Consider the following 16,926-nt stretch of genomic DNA (forward strand, 5'->3'; position numbering starts at 1 on the left):
CCCGCCTCACCTGGTGCCGGGGGCGGCCCACGATCGAGGGGAACACGGCGCGGGGAGCGTCGTCCCCGGCGAACCCGGCCTTGCACATGCCGGAGCCATTGTCGATGACGAGGGCGGCGATTTCCTCTTCCATGGCGGAGGCTGCGGCGGGAGGGAGGGCAGGGCCGGGTCAGCGCCCGCCGCGGCCCCGGGAGGAGCCGCTGGCGCCGGGCCACGCCCGCCCCCCCCGCTGCCGCGCCCCGATGGTTCCTCCCGTTTGACCGGCTCGTTCGAATCTCCCGCGCGCTGACGTCACCCAGCACCTCCACCAATGGCGACGCAGCCCCCCCCCACACCCCCACCGGCCCGTGCCCACGGCCGACACCATCCAAACGCGGCGGGGGGGGGCAAGGGGGGAGGACACGCGCCACTCGGCCGCAGCCCACGGCGGGGCCGCGTGGAGCCGACCGTGGTGAAAACGGCCCAGCCCGCCCCCCGGGGCACGCGGGGAAAGGTGCGGCGGGGCCGCGGTGCGGGGCCGCGCGGTACCTGCTGCGCGGGGGTCGCTTCTGTGGGCGCTGCGGTGACGGTGCCGCCTGGTCCGCTGCCGCCGGCTGAGTGAGACCGCACGGCTGCCAGCCCCGCGCTTTTATACCCCGGGGACGAGAGCCCCGCCTCCTCGGCCGAGAACATCGCCATATATGGAGATCTTTCAGAAACAGGCGCTCTCATTGGCTGGCGCGGCCCAGGCCACGTGGGGTGGCTGCCGGGGTGGCCCCGCCCCTCAGCACCCCGGAACCTGCATGGGGCGGGGGGGCGCGGGGGGGGGGCGCCCCCGGCTCCGGCGGGACCCCCCGATCCCAGCGGGATCCCCGGTCCCGGCGGGACCCCCCCGGCCGCGCCCCCCCCCGGGCTAGCTCCGGAACCCCTCCCGGCAGCGCCTCCGGGAGTGCCGGGCCCCCGCGGGCCTGGCCGGGCCTGGCCCCGCACCCCGACGTTGGGACCGCGCCCCCCACCCTGGGCAGCACCGGGCAGCACGTGCACCCCACCCGGGCAGCGGGACCCCCCCCACCCGCGGCACCTGCACCCCGCACCCGAGCACCGGGACCCCCCCAACTCACGGCACCTGCAGCCCACCTGGCACCGGCACCCCCCCCTTTCCCAGCTGCACCCCCTCCCAGGGCACCCGGACCCCCCACCCGTGGGTCCTGCACACCTCACCCGGGACCCCCCAACCGTGCCCCCTCCCCACAGCACGGCGCTGGGGAGCCCCTGTGCACCCCGGCTCTGCCCCGCACCCCCCGGTGACACTGCGTGTCCCAGAGGTGACACCTCTGCCCGGGGCACGGCACCCCTGCCCCCGCGCTCCCCCAGCCCCGCAGCCCCGGCTGTGCTGCCCCCGCGCCCCACGGACACGGCACACCCGAGGTGACATCCCAGGGACACCCAGCTGGGGCACCCCAGCCCCCCTGGAGCCCCAACTCCGGCACCCGCAGCCTGGGGGCTCCCCAACCCGAGCCCCTTTTCCTCGGGGGGTGCCCCGGGCCCTGTGCCCCCCCTGCCATGGGGGGGTCACGGCCATGGCTGCCACCTGTGCACTGCCAGCCAGGTGTGTGCCCGGGGTCCTGAGTGGTCCTGCAGTGGGAGCAGGTAGCCACGCCCCATGTCAGGTAGCCATGCGCTGTGTCAGGTGCCACATATCACATCAGGTAGCCTTGTGCCATCTCAGGTAGGCACACACTGTGTCAGGTAGCCACACGCTGTGCCAGAGGCCCAGGCACCACACCAGGTAGCCGTGTACCACCAGGCAGCCATGTACCATGTACCAATTCAAGTAGCCACACCCCATGTCAGGTAGCCACACCCCATGTCAAGCAGCCATGTCATGTCAGGTAGCCAATGTCCCATGTCACATTAGCCGTGTACCATCCCAAGTAGCCACCTATCGTGCCAGGTACCGTGCCAGGTAGCCGCACGCTGTTCCACAGGCCCACGCACCAGCCACCCACGGCAGCTCCTGGTGCCACTCAGGCCCATGGCAGTGCTGGCCACTGGCGTCACCGTCCCCACGTCCCACGGGTTCCCACCCCTGCCCAGCCCTTCCCAGCAGCTCCCGGTGCCACCGGGATGGGTGACACGGGGACTGTCGCGGTACAGAGACGGCAGCGACTCGAGATGGCCTCGGGGGGGGTGGCAAGGGTCCTGGAGGGGCCCGGCACAGCTCCAGGGGTCTCGTGTCCCCGAGCCGGGCCGCGGTGGGACATGGAGGGCCCTGGGGGGTCTGGCTGGGGAGGGCTGCGCAGGTGACACCCGCATCCCCGGACACAGCACCGGGGCCGCCCCGCGTGGGCAGCCCCCACCCGTGACTCAGGGAGGGCAGGGCCGGGCAGGGAGGGGCAGGGGCGGGAGGACGAGGAGGAGGAGGAGGAAAAAGGAGGAGGAAGCGGAGGAAGAGGAGGAGGAGGAAGAGCAGCAGGAGGAGGAGGAGGAGGAGGAAGCACCGCCCCGCCCCGCCCCGCCCCGCCCCGCTGCCCAGTGTCCGTGCGTCCGTCCGTCCGTCCGTCCGTCCGTCCCTGCTGCCCGTTCGCAGGGGCGGAGTGATGGGATGGTGATAGGGGGGTCTCGCCTCGCAGGTTCCCGATACCCTTCCCGATCCCCCACCGGACCCCCGAGCCCTGCCCTGACACCCCCGGGCTGCTGGGGCACGGTTGAGGCCCCCCCATTCCTCTGCCAGCTCCCGACCAGGGATTGGGGCCCCCGGGTAGCGCAAGAGCCCCACACCCCTCCCTGCGTGGAAACCAGGAGGGGGTCCCCCATCAGCACCCCGACACCCTCCTGACCCCGACCTCGACCCCCACCCCAAGATCCTGCCTGACCCCCCCCGGGCGTGTGGGGCACAGCTGAACCCTTCCACTCTGCCAGCCCCCCACCAGAGCTGTGGACTGCCCCCGCCCGGCAGCCCAGCACTCCCATTTTCCTCCAGGCAAGGGTGTTGGATGGAAATCGTGGGGACACCCACCCGGGGGGTCACCCACCCCAGCCCCCTGCGGTGCCCCGGCCAGAGGGGTTGTCACGAGCATGTCCGGTCTCAGCAGCCCGCAGTGGGGAGGGGTCTGGCTGTCCCCAGGCCGGGGGGACACAGGGACACGCTGTTCCCGTGGGACAGCGCCCAGGGCCCCCCCGAGGGGAACCTGACCCCGCCGGGGGGGCGAGGGGGGGCCGGGATGTATAAATGCCGCTCCCGGCTGCGCTGCCGGGCAGGTGCCGGCGGGCACCCACCGAGAGCCACGCGGGCGCCCTGCCACCCACGGCCCCGCCGGGCCCCCAGGACCCTGACCCACTTTTTCTCCCCGCGCCGTGTCCCGAAAGCCGACCCGGCTCCGTTTCGGGGGTCAGTTACAGCGGCCGGGCGGTTGCGGCTCGGGTGTCGCGGCTCGGGGGGCCTCGGCACCCCCCGGCGCGGGCAGAGCCAGCCCGGCATGAAAAAGTCATGAGCAACCAAAGCTGGGCTGTGTGCGGGAACAATAACCGGGCACCGGGCTGACACCGGAGCCGCGGGGCCGGGGGGATGGCGGCGGGAGCCGGCGCGGCATCGCCGCGGCACGGCCAGACCCCGGCACGGGGGTCGGGGCACTTCGGGGGGCCCGGTGGTGACCGGCCTGTCCCCGCCTGTCCCCAGGTGCCCCCAGCGGAGCGTGGCCGAGGCCGGGGGTCCCAGCAGGGCTGGGGTTGGAGTGGGGACTGTCCCCTACACCGCTCCTGCCCCCCACCCCCATCCTCTCCTGTCCCCCGCCATGGGGCCGAACCCTCATCTCTGTCATGAATTCCAGGCGGGCTCAGCCGCGAAGGAGCCCACGCCCAGGGGGTTGGCTCCGGGGGCTTGGGGTCGTCCGTGACCCCGATCCACAGCTGCAGGAGGGATTTGGGGCCAGAGGACAGATGGAGGCCAAGGGCCCCAAAGCAGGATAAAAGGTTTACACTAATCAAAATGCCTGGCTAATTGGAAAAGGCGCTTAGAGGCTGGCCGGGAGGCGGCGCGGCTGGAGGTGACCCGCTGCTGAATCAGAGGGGCCGGTAACCTTAACCCGCCGGGATCGGAACGGATACACCGGCCCGGATCGGGTTCCCACCCAAGTTTTCCACCCGCGGCTCCGCCACAGCAGGACGGGGCCGCGGCGAGGGACGGTGGCGTGGCCGGGGGCTGCCGCGGTGCCCCCTCGCCCGGGCGCCCCCGGTGCCCATCGCAACCAGGCCGGTCTGTAATCCCACCTGCGGGTAATCAACGGGTCGCAGTCCCCCGGGCCCCCGTCCCGCTCCGTGGGTCCGGGGCAGCGCAGCCGCCCCTGCCGCGGGCGCTCCGTCCGGCCCCGCCGCGACGCCCGGGCTCGGCAGCGCCGGGGAGCCCCCGCCGGCCCCCGGGGGCCGCCCCGCCTCGGCGGAAGATGCCAACGAATGGGATCCACCAGGTGCTGAAGATCCAGTTCGGACTGATCAACTGCGAGAGCCGGTACCTGACGGCGGAGAGCTTCGGCTACAAGGTGAACGCCTCGGCACCCAGCCTCAAGCGCAAGCAGATCTGGACGCTGGAGCAGGATGAAGCCGATAGCTCCATCGTCTTCCTCAAGAGCCACCTGGGCCGGTACCTGGGCGCTGACAAGGACGGGAAGGTGCGCTGCGAGGCGGAGCAGCCGGGCCGGGACGAAGGCTTCAGCATCATCACGCAGTCGGACGGGCGCTGGGCGCTGCAGTCGGCCCCGCACCGGCGCTTCTTCGGGGGCCGTGAGGACCGGCTGTCCTGCTTCGCCCCCAGCGTGACCGAGGGTGAGCTCTGGACCGTGCACCTGGCCATGCACCCCCAGGCCAACCTGCTGAGCGTCAGCCGCCGCCGCTACGCCCACCTGAGCGCCCACGAGGACGAGATCGCCACCGACAGCAACCTGCCCTGGGGGGTGGACGCGCTCATCACCCTCTGCTTCCAGGACAAGAAGTACAGCCTGCGCACGGCCGACGAGCGCTACCTGCGCTGCGATGGCACCTTGGTGCCCGAGCCCGGCGCTGGCACCGGCTACACCCTCGAGTTCAAGGCCGGCAAGTTGGCATTCAAAGACTGCGACGGGAAATACCTGGCGCCCACCGGACCCACCGGCACCCTCAAATCCGGCCGCAGCTCCAAGCCGGGCAAAGATGAACTCTTTGACCTGGAGGAGAGTCACCCCCAGGTGGTGTTCACGGCGGCCAATGGCAGATATGTCTCCATCCGGCAGGGTAAGAGCTCTCCACACCCCCAGTCCGCTCCCTGCCCACCCAGGGACCCCCACGCACCCACAACTCTGTGGGAGCACCCCTGGAGCCCCCACCCCGGGGCAAACCCCACAGTAGCAATCCCACAGTGCTGTGCCTGTCTGGGGGGGATCCCACAGCCACATCCTGGAGACAGGGGGGACCCCAACCTGGCTGCTGGAGAGGGACACGGGGGGTCCTGTCTGCCTGGTGGGGCTGAGGTCAGTGAGGATGGAGTGGGAGCAGCTGTGGGGTGGGCAGGGCTGGGGGGGAAGGCGTGGGTGCGTGTGTACACACGAGTGTGCATGTGCAGGGCTCTGTGGGCGTGCACAGGGCTGTGTGTGTGAACACGTGCAGGGCTGTGGGTGTGCGCAGGTGTGTACGTGCACACACACACACACAGGTGTGCCATGCTCCGTGCAGCGTCCACAGGTCCACACGTGTGCCTGTGCGCAGCACACACGATGCCCTGTGCGCACACGCGTGCGTAGAGCCAGCGGACGTGACCACAGCTGAGCAGAACCCCTTGTTCGAGACCCAAGGGACCCCACTCGCCCCCAGGTGCCCCCCAGGGACGGTGCCACCCCTGTGCCAAGCAGCTTAGTGCCGGGTGACGAGGGGGACCAGCTATAAATAGGGGTTTGTGACCAGATGGACACGGCGGTGACAAGCTGATTAACCAGCCCAATTAGCACAATTGTTCGCAGGAGGATTTGGGGGGAGGGGGAGGGCGGCCGTGGGGCAGCAGAGGTGATGGTTGGGGTGGGACAATGGCTGGAATGGGATTGGTCCTGATGGCCAGAGCAGGATCGCTGCCGGTGGCCACAGCGGGATCAGTGACCATGGACAGAGTGGTTTTGGTGACAATGGCCAACAGAGTGGAACCGATACCCATGGCTGGAATGGGATGGGTGCCAGTGGCTGGAATGGGACAGTGACAATGGGCTGGACTGGAATTGGTCCTGATGGCCCGAGTAGGACTGGTGACAATGGCTCTAGTGGGATCGGTGCCTGTGGCTGGATTGGGATTGGTGACAATGGCCAGAGTAGGGTCACTCAGGATGACTGGAGTAGGACTAGTGCCAAAGTGGGATCAGTGACCATGGCCAGACTGAGGCTGCTGCCCAGGGCCAGGACAGGACCAGTGCCAGTTGCTGGACCAGGAGTGGCGCTGACGGCTGGAGTGTGACCAGTGCTCATGCCTAGAGCAGGACCAGCACCAACATCCACTCTCCCCCCAGGTGTGAATGTCTCGGCAAACCAGGACGAGGAGCTGAACCACGAGACCTTCCAGCTGCAGATCGACCGCGACACCAACAAGTGCAGCCTCCACACCAACACCGGCAGCTACTGGACCCTGGTGGCCCACGGGGGCATCCAGGCCGTGGCCACCGAAATGTGAGTGAGGCTGCAGTGTGGGCTGGAGAGATGGTTTGGGAGGGACACAGGCACCTCCAATTCACGGCGTGTCTCTGTCACCAGTGCTGCCAACACCATGTTTGACATCGAGTGGCGCGGGCGGCGCGTGGCCCTGCGCGCCAGCAACGGCCGCTACGTCTGCACCAAGAGGAACGGGCAGCTGGCGGCCGTCAGCGACACCGTGGGTGAGTGCTGGGGGGGACAAGGGGGACGGGGGGCTCCCCGGGGTGCTGAGGGCTGTGTGCTGCGCAGGGGAGGACGAGGAGTTCACTCTGAAGCTGATCAACCGCCCGATGCTGGTGCTGCGGGGGGAGCACGGCTTCGTCTGCTACCACCGGGGCTCCAACCTGCTCGATTCCAACCGCTCCGTCTACGACGTCTTCCACATCAGCTTCAGCGACGGCGCCTACCAGATCCAAGGTGGGCAGGGGGGGTCTATGGAGTGGGGTGGCCCTGGAGGTCCGTCCGGCCTGCACTGACACCCCCCGGGGCTCCCTGCAGGCCAGGGGGGCAAGTACTGGTACGTGGCGAGCAGCGGGTCGGTGTGCAGCGACGGGGACCTGTCCGAGGATTTCTTCTTCGAGTTCCGGGAGCGGGGCCGCGTGGCCATCAAAGGGAAGAACGGGCGGTACCTGCGCGGGGACCCCGCGGGGACCCTGCGCGCCGACAGCGAGTCCGTGCTGCGGGCCACGCTCTGGGAGTACTGAGCCCCGGAGCCCCCCCCGCGGCCACCTCCGCCCACGGGCACTCGCCCGTCCCTGGCAAAGCGGGGTGGGGGGGGTGGCAGCTGTGCCCCCGCCCCCACGACTCGTGGCATTAAAGTCACCTGGATCACACCGGGGCAGCGCCGCCTCCTCCTTCCCATCGAGATCCAGCCCTGTTTCCCTCCCAGCAGCGCCCAGATCCCATGGAAAGGGCTGATCCCGGGGCTAGTGGGATGCTGGGACCCCCAGGGGTGCCACACGGGATGGGGGGGTCAGCAAAGCAAAGCCACTGCAGGCAGGAGCCCGAGGGGTTTGCTCCTCTGCCAGGCTGGGGGAGCAGATGGGTGGCAGTGGGAGACCCCCACCCCGAGAGCTGCCAGGACCCTCCGGGAGGATGGAAAGGAACAGAGCCAGGCACGGGGTGAGCAACAGGATCGTTTTCATGGCAGACGACAGAGTTACAGACAGTGGAGAGGTGCGGGAGGGGCCGGGGCCGGACCGCGCCGCACCAGCATGGAGATACGAGATCGTTTATAGAAACAACGGGGGAGCGGAGACCCCCTCCCCTGCCCAGCAGAAAACGGGGCTCCCCCGGGCACAGCACCCTGTTTGTCCTGATCCTGAAGGCGGCTCGGGGGGCTCAGCCCGCGGCCGGCCCGGCTCGGCACGGCCACTACACTACCACGGATCCACAAGACACCGCAGCCCCGGGAGGCTGCCCCGGCCTGGCCGGGCTGGGGGGCGGCGGGGCAGGGCTGGGCCAGCCCAGGAGCCCCCGCTCCGCCACCGGAGCCCCGAGACCCCCCCGGTGCTGCCGACAACACGACCACGAAACACGCACAGACACACCCCCTGCCCAGACCTCCGCCGGCCCAGTTCCTGCTCTGGTGGGGTGGGGTGGGGTGGGGGGCTCTCCCGTGGGCCCCCACCCCGGCCGGCGGGGTTTGGGGCGGGCTGGCCGCCCCCCGCTCACAGCAGGACCAGGCTGGGGTTCCGCAGCTGCCGGTAGATGTTCAGGAGCTTCTCGGCCGTGGCAGAGCCCTCAGCCCCCTCCTCACCCAGGGGCGGCTGGTCCCGGAGGGTCTGCGCCTCCTTCAGCAGCATCTGCGGGAGGGGGGCGGGGGTGAGGGACGGGCTGGTGGTGGGGTCCCCACGGGGAGGGGATCGGGGGGCTCACCTCGTGGTTGGCCTGGATCTGACGCAGGTACTGCATGCGGAGGTCGGGGGGTCCCGAGCCCTGTGCCGCCTGCTCCAGCACCAGCGCCTGTGCGAGGGAGGGAGCGAGGGAGCGAGGGTGCTGGGGGAGCTGGCAGCACCCAGCCTCAGGGACCCCAATCCCAGGAGCCCCAGCCCTGGGAGTCCCAGCCTCCGGAGCCACAGCTCCAGCAGCCCCCAGATCCTGGGAGCCCCAACCTTGGGAATTCCCAATCTCAGGGAGTCTGAGTCCTGGGGAGTCCCAACCACAGGGAACCCCCTGAGCCCTGGGGAGCCCCGATCTCAGGGCAGCCCAAGCCCCCAACCTGGGACCCCCAGTGGTGCTGGTCTGTCACTCCATGGTGCCACAGAAACGCTCCCCACTGCACCCCAGGCTCCATTCCAGGGGGTTTGGGGTCACTTTGGGGTGCTCCTGCCCCGGGGGGGTACCTGTATGCGCCGGATGACGGCATGGTGTGTCCTGCACATGTGGGCCAGGGACGGGCTCTCCATCAGGATCTCCACAGCCTGGATGGGACCCGCAGGGCTCAGGTCATTCATGGCCACCTGGACAGCAAGAGCAGTGTCACTGCCACCCTCGATGGCAGTGGGGGGCCAGAACCCCTCCCCACAGGCACCAGGTTGCCCAGAAGGCTCCAGACACCCCCACTGCCTCCCACTCCTCCCAGGAGCAGCTGCCCCCAGCCCGGTGCTACCAGGTGAGCCCTGGCAGAATTAACACTGTCACTCATCACCCTGGGGACATCTGAGCTCTCAGGTGCAAATCCACCTGTGCCGGGTACCTAGGGGCCCCTCAGGTGGGGTCAGGCAGGAAAGCTGGGCAGAAATCCTTGTTTTCCCTGTGCCTTTAGAGGGGAATTTTGCATGGGGTAGATTTACAACCCAAATCCAAGTGCATTTTCTAGAACCAAAGAAATGGGAACGTGTGGAGAGGGAGGGAAATGACCACAGCCTTTGGGAAGCCCAGGACTGGGAGAATGGACCGGGAATGCTGCCTGTCCAGCCCAGAGGAGGGGGTCAGAATGGCGTGGCCATGCACCCACTCGTCTCCCTGGCTCCAGGAAGGAGCTGGCTTTGTGGGACAGGGAGCTTCCCCACAGGCTGACCCATTCCTTGGCTCAGGGCTAACCCATTCCTTGCCTCTCGGACGAGCAGCTGGACGTGGCCACCGTCGGGTGCCATGCCACACACCGATGCCACCTCCGTGCTGCTCAGTGCCTCGGCCCCGGGGTTCTCAGCCAGCAGCCAGCGCAGGGTGGCACAGCAAAGTGGGACATCTGGGGACCAAAGGACAGAGCAGAGATGTGACACTGCTGACAGCGTGTGCCCGAGGCAGCCCCTGAGGGGGCAGGGGTAGCACGGGCTGGACCCCCCCCCCGCTATGCTGGGACATGCTGAGCTCAGTCATGCCGCTGCCACGTGTGCCAAGGCTGTGGTGGGAGCAGTGGGGTCACACAGCCCTCCTCGCCCAAGGGAGGGGCTGTGACAGTGCCACCCTTGCCCCAGGAGCCTCTCTGTCTCTCCTGGGATCCTCCTCTCCAGGGACCCACCTGTTTCCGAGGTTTTGAGAGCGGTTTTCAGCAGCTCCGAGGACACCCGGATGGATGCTGCCGAGGGGGGCAGGTTCTCCTCTGCCGGGGTTTTCCCCTCCTCGGGTTCAGTCTGTTCCCGGGACACTTTGAGGAAGGTCTCCACAGGGTCTGAGGGGGCAGGGGGGGCGTTGGGCCCGGGGGGGCTGCTCCCGAAACGGAGGCACTGGAGCATGTCAATGGTGCATTGGCTGAGGGGCAGGCAGATCCCCTCTCTGTCCGGGGACAGCAGGGGCGAGTCGTCGGGCAGGAAGTCATCCAGGTCCTCGGAGGAGTCGGAGCCGCTGCCCAAAATATCCCGTAAACTGTAGTAGAGGGCACAGGAGATGGTCAGAGGCAGGTCCAGCTTGGTGTCCGCAGCGGGGCCGAGGGGCAGCGTCAGCTCCCGCTTGTTCCCAGGGAGCAGCTGGTCAATGGGGAAGGTGAAGGTGGTGGCCGAATCCATGGATTCCTCCTCTAAGGCACAGGGGCTGGCCAGGAGCTGGACACAGAGGGTCCAGCCCTCCTCCAGGCTGTATTCGCTGCAGTTTTCCAGCAAGCAGGAGATGGTGATGGTGTCCTGGAGCAGGAGGCAGCTCCAGTTGGCAGTGACGGTGCAGGCGATGGGCTTGTGGCCCTCCTGGCTGGAGAGCAGCGCTGCGCTCACGTTCATCACCTGGTTCAGGCTGGCCAGGGCTCGGTTCCTCTGGTCCACGGCCTTCTTCAGGAAGGACACTCTGCAAGGACAATGTGACAGGGATGAAAAAACAGGAGGCATGCCAGAACAGTGCTGTGCTGCCAAGCTGAGCTGCTCCTGGCATGATCCCACCACAGGAAACCCCCAGCTTCTCTGCCATGGCAGCCACAGATCCACGTTCCCATCGGAGCTGACCCTGTGGAGTGGCTCTGGACAGCCAGCCCTCAGGAATCCCCCTGTGGATGGAGGTGGGGGCTCGCTCACAGCCCCTCCCCACACACAGCCAGCCATGGAGGATGGAGGCATGTGCCTGCCCTGCCTGTTACTGCCGGCTTGGCACGCGTGGAAGGCGCCTGGCACCCTGCCTGTGCCACCTTCTGCTGCCATGGCTGCCGCTGCCAGCCCGCCCACAGCGCTGGGGGTGGCGGTGCCAGGGGAGGGGCCTGCCCTCAAACACTGGTTTTATATTATCGAGGCTGGGGGGGCTTCCCAGACAGGAAAGGTAAACGCTGGAGCAGTTTTCCAAGAGAAAAGCTGGAGGAGAGATGGGGGTGTTCAGCCTGGAGAAAAAAAGGCTCCAGAGAGACATTAGGGTCCCTTCTAGTGCCTAAAGGGGCGCCAAGGGAGCTGGAGAGGTACTTTGGACAAGGGCCTGGAGTGAAGGATAAAGAGGAATGGCTTCCCACTGCCAGAGAGCAGGGTTAGATGGGATATTGGGAAGGAATTGTTCCCTGGGAGGGTGGTGAGGCCCTGGCACAGGATGCCCAGAAAAGCTGTGGCTGCCCCCGGATCCCTAGATGTGTTTCAGGCCAGGCTGGATGGGGCTTGGAGCAACCTGGGATAGTGGAAGGTGTGCCTGCCCATGGGGGTCTGTCTTATCCAAACCATTCTGTGATTCCATAATTAATTACTGGCAATGACCTGCACAACCCCCAGCTTTGGTGCCACCTTTACCTCTCTGAGGTGTCCCCTATCCCCGACAGGAGCTCCTTGATCCTCCGGCCGATCTCAGCAGGGGTCAGCTCCACATCTGGCTCCTCAGGGCTGCACAGGCCACAGGACACGAGGCGGCCCTTGGCTGACAGGGCCAAGAGCTCCGACTCCCCTGCAGGCACAGACAGGGCGGGTCAGGGGCCAGGAAGGGAGCAGGGGCTTCCTGGATGGCTGAGGTGGGGGGAACAGGGAGCAGGATGGCACTGCCTCCCCAAGGCAGTAGGATATGCTGGAGACAGACATGGATCACCACAGCACACCCCGCTCATGCACAGACCCCTGAGAGGGGACACCACCCTGTGCCTGCCACTCCCCAGCCAAGGCCAGCAGCACCCAGCTGTCACACAGGGGACCTGCTGGTGGCACAGGCAGCCAGTCCAGAGGCACGTTGAACACCCCCTTTTGGGAGGGAGCCCACAGCTGGCCAGTTCCTGCTATGCCAAATTGAGGGACTGGGAAGGGGCAGGGAAGAGCAGGAATCCCAATGGACAGGAACAACTTACAAAACCAATGGGAGCCAACAAGGATGAAAGATGGAACCCCACCCAAGCCACACGGAGCTGCAGAGAGAGGAGAGGTGGGATCCCACCCCACTGCCCCCAGTACCTTCCGAGGCCCGAGAGGACAAGGAAAGAGCCACGACGCTACAGATACTCAGGCTGGCCGGGGACAGCACGGGGGGCAGCACGCCGGCGCCGCTCTCCGTGTCCTCGGGGTCCGAGGAGTCGCCCGCCCAGTCCAGGTCGACGGCAGAGATGTCCGAGTGGGTGCTGTAGTACATGCGGGAGCCGCTGCCGCAGGCCGCGCACAGGATGGGCCCCCGCAGGTAATATTCCCTGAGCTCCGGCACCGTGGCCTCCTCCCGCTGATCCGCCTTCACGGCCACCATCTTCCCGTAGTGGCCCACGGCCACCACGCAGTCACAGCCCGGCTCGCCCGCGGGCGGCTCGCCGTCATCGTCGTCGTCGGCCGTGCGGCGCTCGGTGCGCAGCGCCCCGATGAACACGATGGGCTCCTCCAGGTGGTGCAGGATCTTGACGGGCGGCGCCGGGGTGGACACGTCGCGGCAGCCGTCGGCGGCGGGCGAGGAGCTGAGGGCTTTGAGGGGCACGGAGCAGAGCTGCCCGTCCGGGAAGCCGCACAGGATCATGGGCGACTCCAGCATGGCCACGTCGATGCCGAAGAGGAGGCTGAAGAGGGGCTCCTCCAGCACGAAGCCCCCGGAGCACCAGAGCCCCTGGGTGCCGGGCGCGGCCGCGCAGCACAGCACGGGCAGGAAGCAGGAGGGCGGCGCGTCCCCCGCGTCCCCGGGCGGGGTCCCGGGGCAGAATTCCACCTGGCTGACCTGCCGGTACGGGGGCCCGTCCTGCTCCGGGCGCGGCAGCTCGTGCAGCCGCATCCACCACTTGCCCTCGTCCTGGGCCAGCGTGATGACGAAGGTGCTGAGCAGGGTGAACATGCTCAGGCTGGCGTCGGGGAAGATGCAGGCGTCCGCTTCCACCGGGAAGACGCCGGAAGGGCTGTTGCTTTCTTGGCCGTCGCCGTCCGTCTGCTCCATTAACCTTTGGGAAAACAGGGAAGAGCTCTGAGCCAAGCCGTGGGGAGAAGCCAGCGTGTCCCTTGGCCGCCTCTTTGCCTGGCCCTGGGAAGTGAACTCCTGCAGGAGAGCTTTTAGCACCGGCAGAGATGGATCCAGAGCCTCACGTTCCCCAGGCAGGCAGGGCAGCCCCGGGAGCCCAGGGATGGGGGGGTCACCCCTGCTCACCTGCTCTGCTGCTCCAGGGACACGCAGTAGATCCCGCTGTGAGCGCACAGGATGTAGAGCTGCCGGGGCTGGGGCAGCAGCTCCACGTGCCACACCTGGTCGGGGCAGCGGAACACAGCCTGGCAGGGGGGACACAACCAAATGTCACCTCCCACGGCACCCGCAGGGGGGGCAGGGACAAGGCGGCTCCCTGCAGAGGGGGATCCAAAGCCATTTCCAGGGACAAACGGATGCCTGGGCAGCACCCAGCTGGGTGTTCCCGGGCGGGAGGGTGGGAGAGCGGCTGAGGCAGCCTGTCGTTCCCGCTCCCTGAGGGGAAGGAAAACAGGGAGCAGGGTACGTGCTCTACTTTGCCGAGCGGGAGCGCAGTGTGGGAGGCAGATCCCGCTCTTACAGCGGTGGATTTCTTAGAAATGATAATCAGAACAAATTAACAAAGGCAGCAGCGTGTCAGTCAGGGCGCTGTGACAGCGGGGACAGCAGCCAGGCCTGGGGGGAGAGCAGAGAAAGCCCCTGTGCTGGGGGGAACGAGCCCGTGGAGTCTGATCCAACGTGTGTCCCACTGGATTGGGAGAGGGGCCAGCTGGCAGCACCGCCAAACCCCACCAAACCCCAAACAAAGGGTGCTGCTTGTAGGGCTTGTTTGTTGGATGCTGACGGAGCGAATCCAGGGATAGGCAGTGGGGACATGTCTAGGGGGTGTCCCGATGGGATGGGGGGCACAGTGAACCCGCACCCCGCCAAGCCCCTCACCTTGAGCACTTTGCCCTCCTGGTCGTACACGTAGACGAACTCGGTGCCGTTGGAGAGGTAGATCTCGTTCTCGTGGCACAGCACCCGCGGCTTGCCCGCCACCAGCCCCCCCACCGGGCAGCAGAATCCGGCCAGGTAATCCACCCTGTGCCCCACCTGTGCCATGGTGCCGGCCTGGGGATGTGGGGAGCGGGCACCGAGGGTGTGAGGGGCTGAGCCGGGACCTCCGAGCGATGGGCAGCGTGTGGTGACACAGCCCTGCAGACCCCTGTGCCCCACAGCCCCTTCCCCCCAGAATGAGACCCTCAGGCCCAGCCCCACAAGAAGCCCCCTCCTAAGCATCAACCCCAGCCCCTCCATTCCCTCCTCCACAGCCCCCAGACCCCCCCACACCACAGGCCTTGTACCCCAGACCCCCCTACATCACAGGCCTTGTACCCCCGACCCCCCCACACCACAGGCCTTGTACCCCCGACCCTGCAGACCCACCCCCGACCCCCCCACACCACAGGCCTTGTACCCCGGACACTGTCCCACAGCCCCCCGCATACTGAGACCCCCAGGCCCCCCCAAGCCCAGCTCCACTGGCAGCCCCCACCCCAGACCCACGCCCGCCCAGCCCACAGCCCCCACCCAAGCCCCCGCCCCTCTCCCCCCCATCCCGCCCCCCCCAATCCCTCCCGGAGGGGCCGCGGGTACCGGGCGGGGGGCGCGGGCGGCTCCGCTTTACGGCTGCGCGGCGGCCGCCGCAATGGGCGGGGGGGAGTTTACGACAGGCCGTAAAGCGGCGCGGGGCGGGGGGCGGTTCCCGGGGGTCGGTACCGGGAGGGGAGGAGCCCCCGCCCCATGAGTGACCCCCCCATCCCGGCACGGGGGGAGAAAGGAGCGAGGCGGTGCTGGCGGCAGCGGCTTTATTGATAGAGGGGCCGGGTGCGACCCCCGAGGGGGGCAGAGACCCCCCGAGCAGACCCTGGCCCACGGGGATGGACCCCCCAAAGTCTGGCTGAGACCCCCAAGTGATGACCCTGACCCCGCGGCTTGAGACCCCCAAGTGATGACCCTGACCCCCCGGCTTGAGACCCCCAAGTGATGGCCCTGAGCCCCCGGCTTGAGACCCCCAAGTACTGAACCTGAGCCCCCGGCTTGAGACCCCCAAGTGATGGCCCTGAGCCCCCGGCTTGAGACCCCCAAGTACTGACCCTGAGCCCCCCAGGTGATGTCCCTACGCCCCCAGGCTGAGCCTCTTCAGGTCTTCCCGAACCCCCCCAACGCGATGCCTCTGCCGCCCCCAGCCCGAGCCCCCCAAGCCATGGCCCTGTCCCCCCAGCCGGGCTGAGCCCCCCGGCCGCCGGGGCCCCGGGGGTCGCTCACTGCGGGGTCCCGGGGGCCCTGCGGGGGCTCTGGGCGATCCCTCCCCGGCGCGGGGGGGCTGCAGCGCCCCGGGCCCGGCTCAGCCGCTCCACGGAGGCTTCGAGGTGGGCGAAGCGATCCGAGAGCCGGCCCAGCTGCTCCTTCAGGCCGCGGAAATCCCGGTACAGCTCGTCCAGGGCCCCCGACAGCGCCGGGATCCTGCGGGCGCGGCGCCGTGAGGGCAGGGACCCCCGGATATCCCCCCAGGGACCCCAGATATCCCCCCAGGGACCCCGGCCCTCACCGGCCGTAGTCGGGCAGCACGGTCTGGTGGTCCGACAGCAGCAGGTTCCGCAGCTGGGACGTGATGGCGAATTTCCAGTTGTCCAGGACCAGCGTGAGGTTGGCGCAGCCCCTCGCCGGGGGTCTCTGGGCTGGAGGGGCCGGGCTGGCACCACGAGCAGCCCCTCCCCTGGGAGCCCCCGGCCCCACCGCCCGCTCAGTGCCCACCCCGCGGCGGGAAGGGGTCCCGAGGCCGGGAATTACCGTCTGCTCCATCGTCCCCCGCCGCCGGCCGCCGGCCCGGCCCGGCCGCGCAGCCCAGAGCGGCGAGCAGCAGGAGGGGCAGCAGCCGGGCCATGGCGGGGCCGTGTCCCCGTGTCCCCAGCGGCTGCTGTCCCCCCGGGCCGGGCAGGGCAGGTGCCACCTCCCCAGTCCCGCGGCCGCTCGCCGGGCTGCGCTCCCCGGCTCTGGCTCCCGCCGCTCCCGCTCCCCCTTTTCCAGGCTGGGGCTGGCACCGGGCCCGGCCGCACGCGGCTCCGGGGCTGATTGCAAACAGACCGCGGACACGAGCCCGGACACACAGTCCCGCCGGGAATGCGGAGCGTCCCGGCCCGTCGCGGTGATGGAGTGCAGGTGGCACGGCCCCGGGGAGCAGGGTCCCGCGGAGCGTCCCGGCAGGTGACAAAGCACAGGAGGCACGGTGCTGTGTCCCCCTGTTCCAGCTGGGAACACGGAGCATCCTGGTCCCATCCTGGCACAGATGGCAGAGCAGAGGTGGCACCGTGCTGAGGCACGGCGTCCCCCCATTCCCACCGGGAACGCAAAGCGTCCCAGCCCATGCAGAGGTGACAGAGTGCACGAGACAGCGGTGGGACGCAGGGTCCCCCAGATTCCACTGGGAACACAGAGTACCCCAGCCCC

At 68.5% G+C, this 16,926-nt stretch overlaps 3 protein-coding genes across 4 annotated transcripts in view; 1 reads left to right on the forward strand and 2 right to left on the reverse strand.

Moving 5' to 3' along the window:
- The window catches only part of ACTG1 (actin gamma 1), a 2,998-nt gene extending 2,331 nt beyond the window's left edge, over positions 1-667 (reverse strand). Inside the window, exons 1-2 of the mRNA XM_068209927.1 lie at positions 529-667; positions 11-141 (exon numbers count right to left, since the gene is read on the reverse strand). Of these exons, the coding sequence (XP_068066028.1) occupies positions 11-133 (123 nt within the window). The 5' untranslated portion in view covers positions 134-141; positions 529-667. The remainder of the gene's footprint in view (positions 1-10; positions 142-528) is intronic.
- A 3,075-nt stretch (positions 668-3,742) lies between these two features.
- Positions 3,743-7,443, forward strand: FSCN2 (fascin actin-bundling protein 2, retinal). Its single transcript, XM_068209945.1, has 5 exons — positions 3,743-5,244; positions 6,501-6,657; positions 6,742-6,863; positions 6,931-7,098; positions 7,180-7,443. Exons 1-5 carry the CDS (start codon positions 4,422-4,424, stop codon positions 7,383-7,385), a joined length of 1,476 nt encoding a protein of 491 aa, XP_068066046.1. The 5' UTR covers positions 3,743-4,421; the 3' UTR covers positions 7,386-7,443.
- Positions 7,444-7,804: 361 nt separating this feature from the next.
- FAAP100 (FA core complex associated protein 100) lies at positions 7,805-15,173 on the reverse strand. Of its 2 annotated transcripts, XM_068209936.1 has the most exons (10): positions 15,073-15,173; positions 14,374-14,547; positions 13,621-13,739; positions 12,462-13,417; positions 11,817-11,967; positions 10,148-10,902; positions 9,738-9,874; positions 9,027-9,143; positions 8,560-8,646; positions 7,805-8,486 (listed from the first exon to the last, which is right to left on the reverse strand). In XM_068209936.1, exons 2-10 carry the CDS (start codon positions 14,536-14,538, stop codon positions 8,352-8,354), a joined length of 2,622 nt encoding a protein of 873 aa, XP_068066037.1. In that variant the 5' UTR covers positions 14,539-14,547; positions 15,073-15,173; the 3' UTR covers positions 7,805-8,351. The 2 variants fall into 2 exon arrangements, with proteins under 2 accessions (XP_068066037.1, XP_068066038.1); XM_068209937.1 differs by lacking the exon at positions 15,073-15,173 and having other exon boundaries at positions 14,374-14,673.
- Positions 15,174-16,926: the final 1,753 nt, after the last annotated feature.

This window comes from Anomalospiza imberbis, chromosome 19 (genome assembly GCF_031753505.1).
Source record: "Anomalospiza imberbis isolate Cuckoo-Finch-1a 21T00152 chromosome 19, ASM3175350v1, whole genome shotgun sequence".
NCBI lineage: Eukaryota > Metazoa > Chordata > Aves > Passeriformes > Viduidae > Anomalospiza > Anomalospiza imberbis.

Excerpts from the sequence above, each read along its gene's own strand:
- FSCN2 (XM_068209945.1), top strand. The coding sequence starts at position 4,422 with ATGCCAACGAATGGGATCCACCAGGTGCTGAAGATCCAGTTCGGACTG. Across the intron at positions 6,658-6,741 it reads CAGGCCGTGGCCACCGAAAT|TGCTGCCAACACCATGTTTG; the intron begins GTGAGTGAGGCT and ends CTCTGTCACCAG. Across the intron at positions 6,864-6,930 it reads GGCCGTCAGCGACACCGTGG|GGGAGGACGAGGAGTTCACT; the intron begins GTGAGTGCTGGG and ends TGTGCTGCGCAG.
- FAAP100 (XM_068209936.1), bottom strand. The coding sequence starts at position 14,538 with ATGGCACAGGTGGGGCACAGGGTGGATTACCTGGCCGGATTCTGCTGC. Across the intron at positions 8,647-9,026 it reads CCGTCATCCGGCGCATACAG|GCGCTGGTGCTGGAGCAGGC; the intron begins GTACCCCCCCGG and ends TCCCTCGCACAG. Across the intron at positions 8,487-8,559 it reads AGATCCAGGCCAACCACGAG|ATGCTGCTGAAGGAGGCGCA; the intron begins GTGAGCCCCCCG and ends CCCCTCCCGCAG.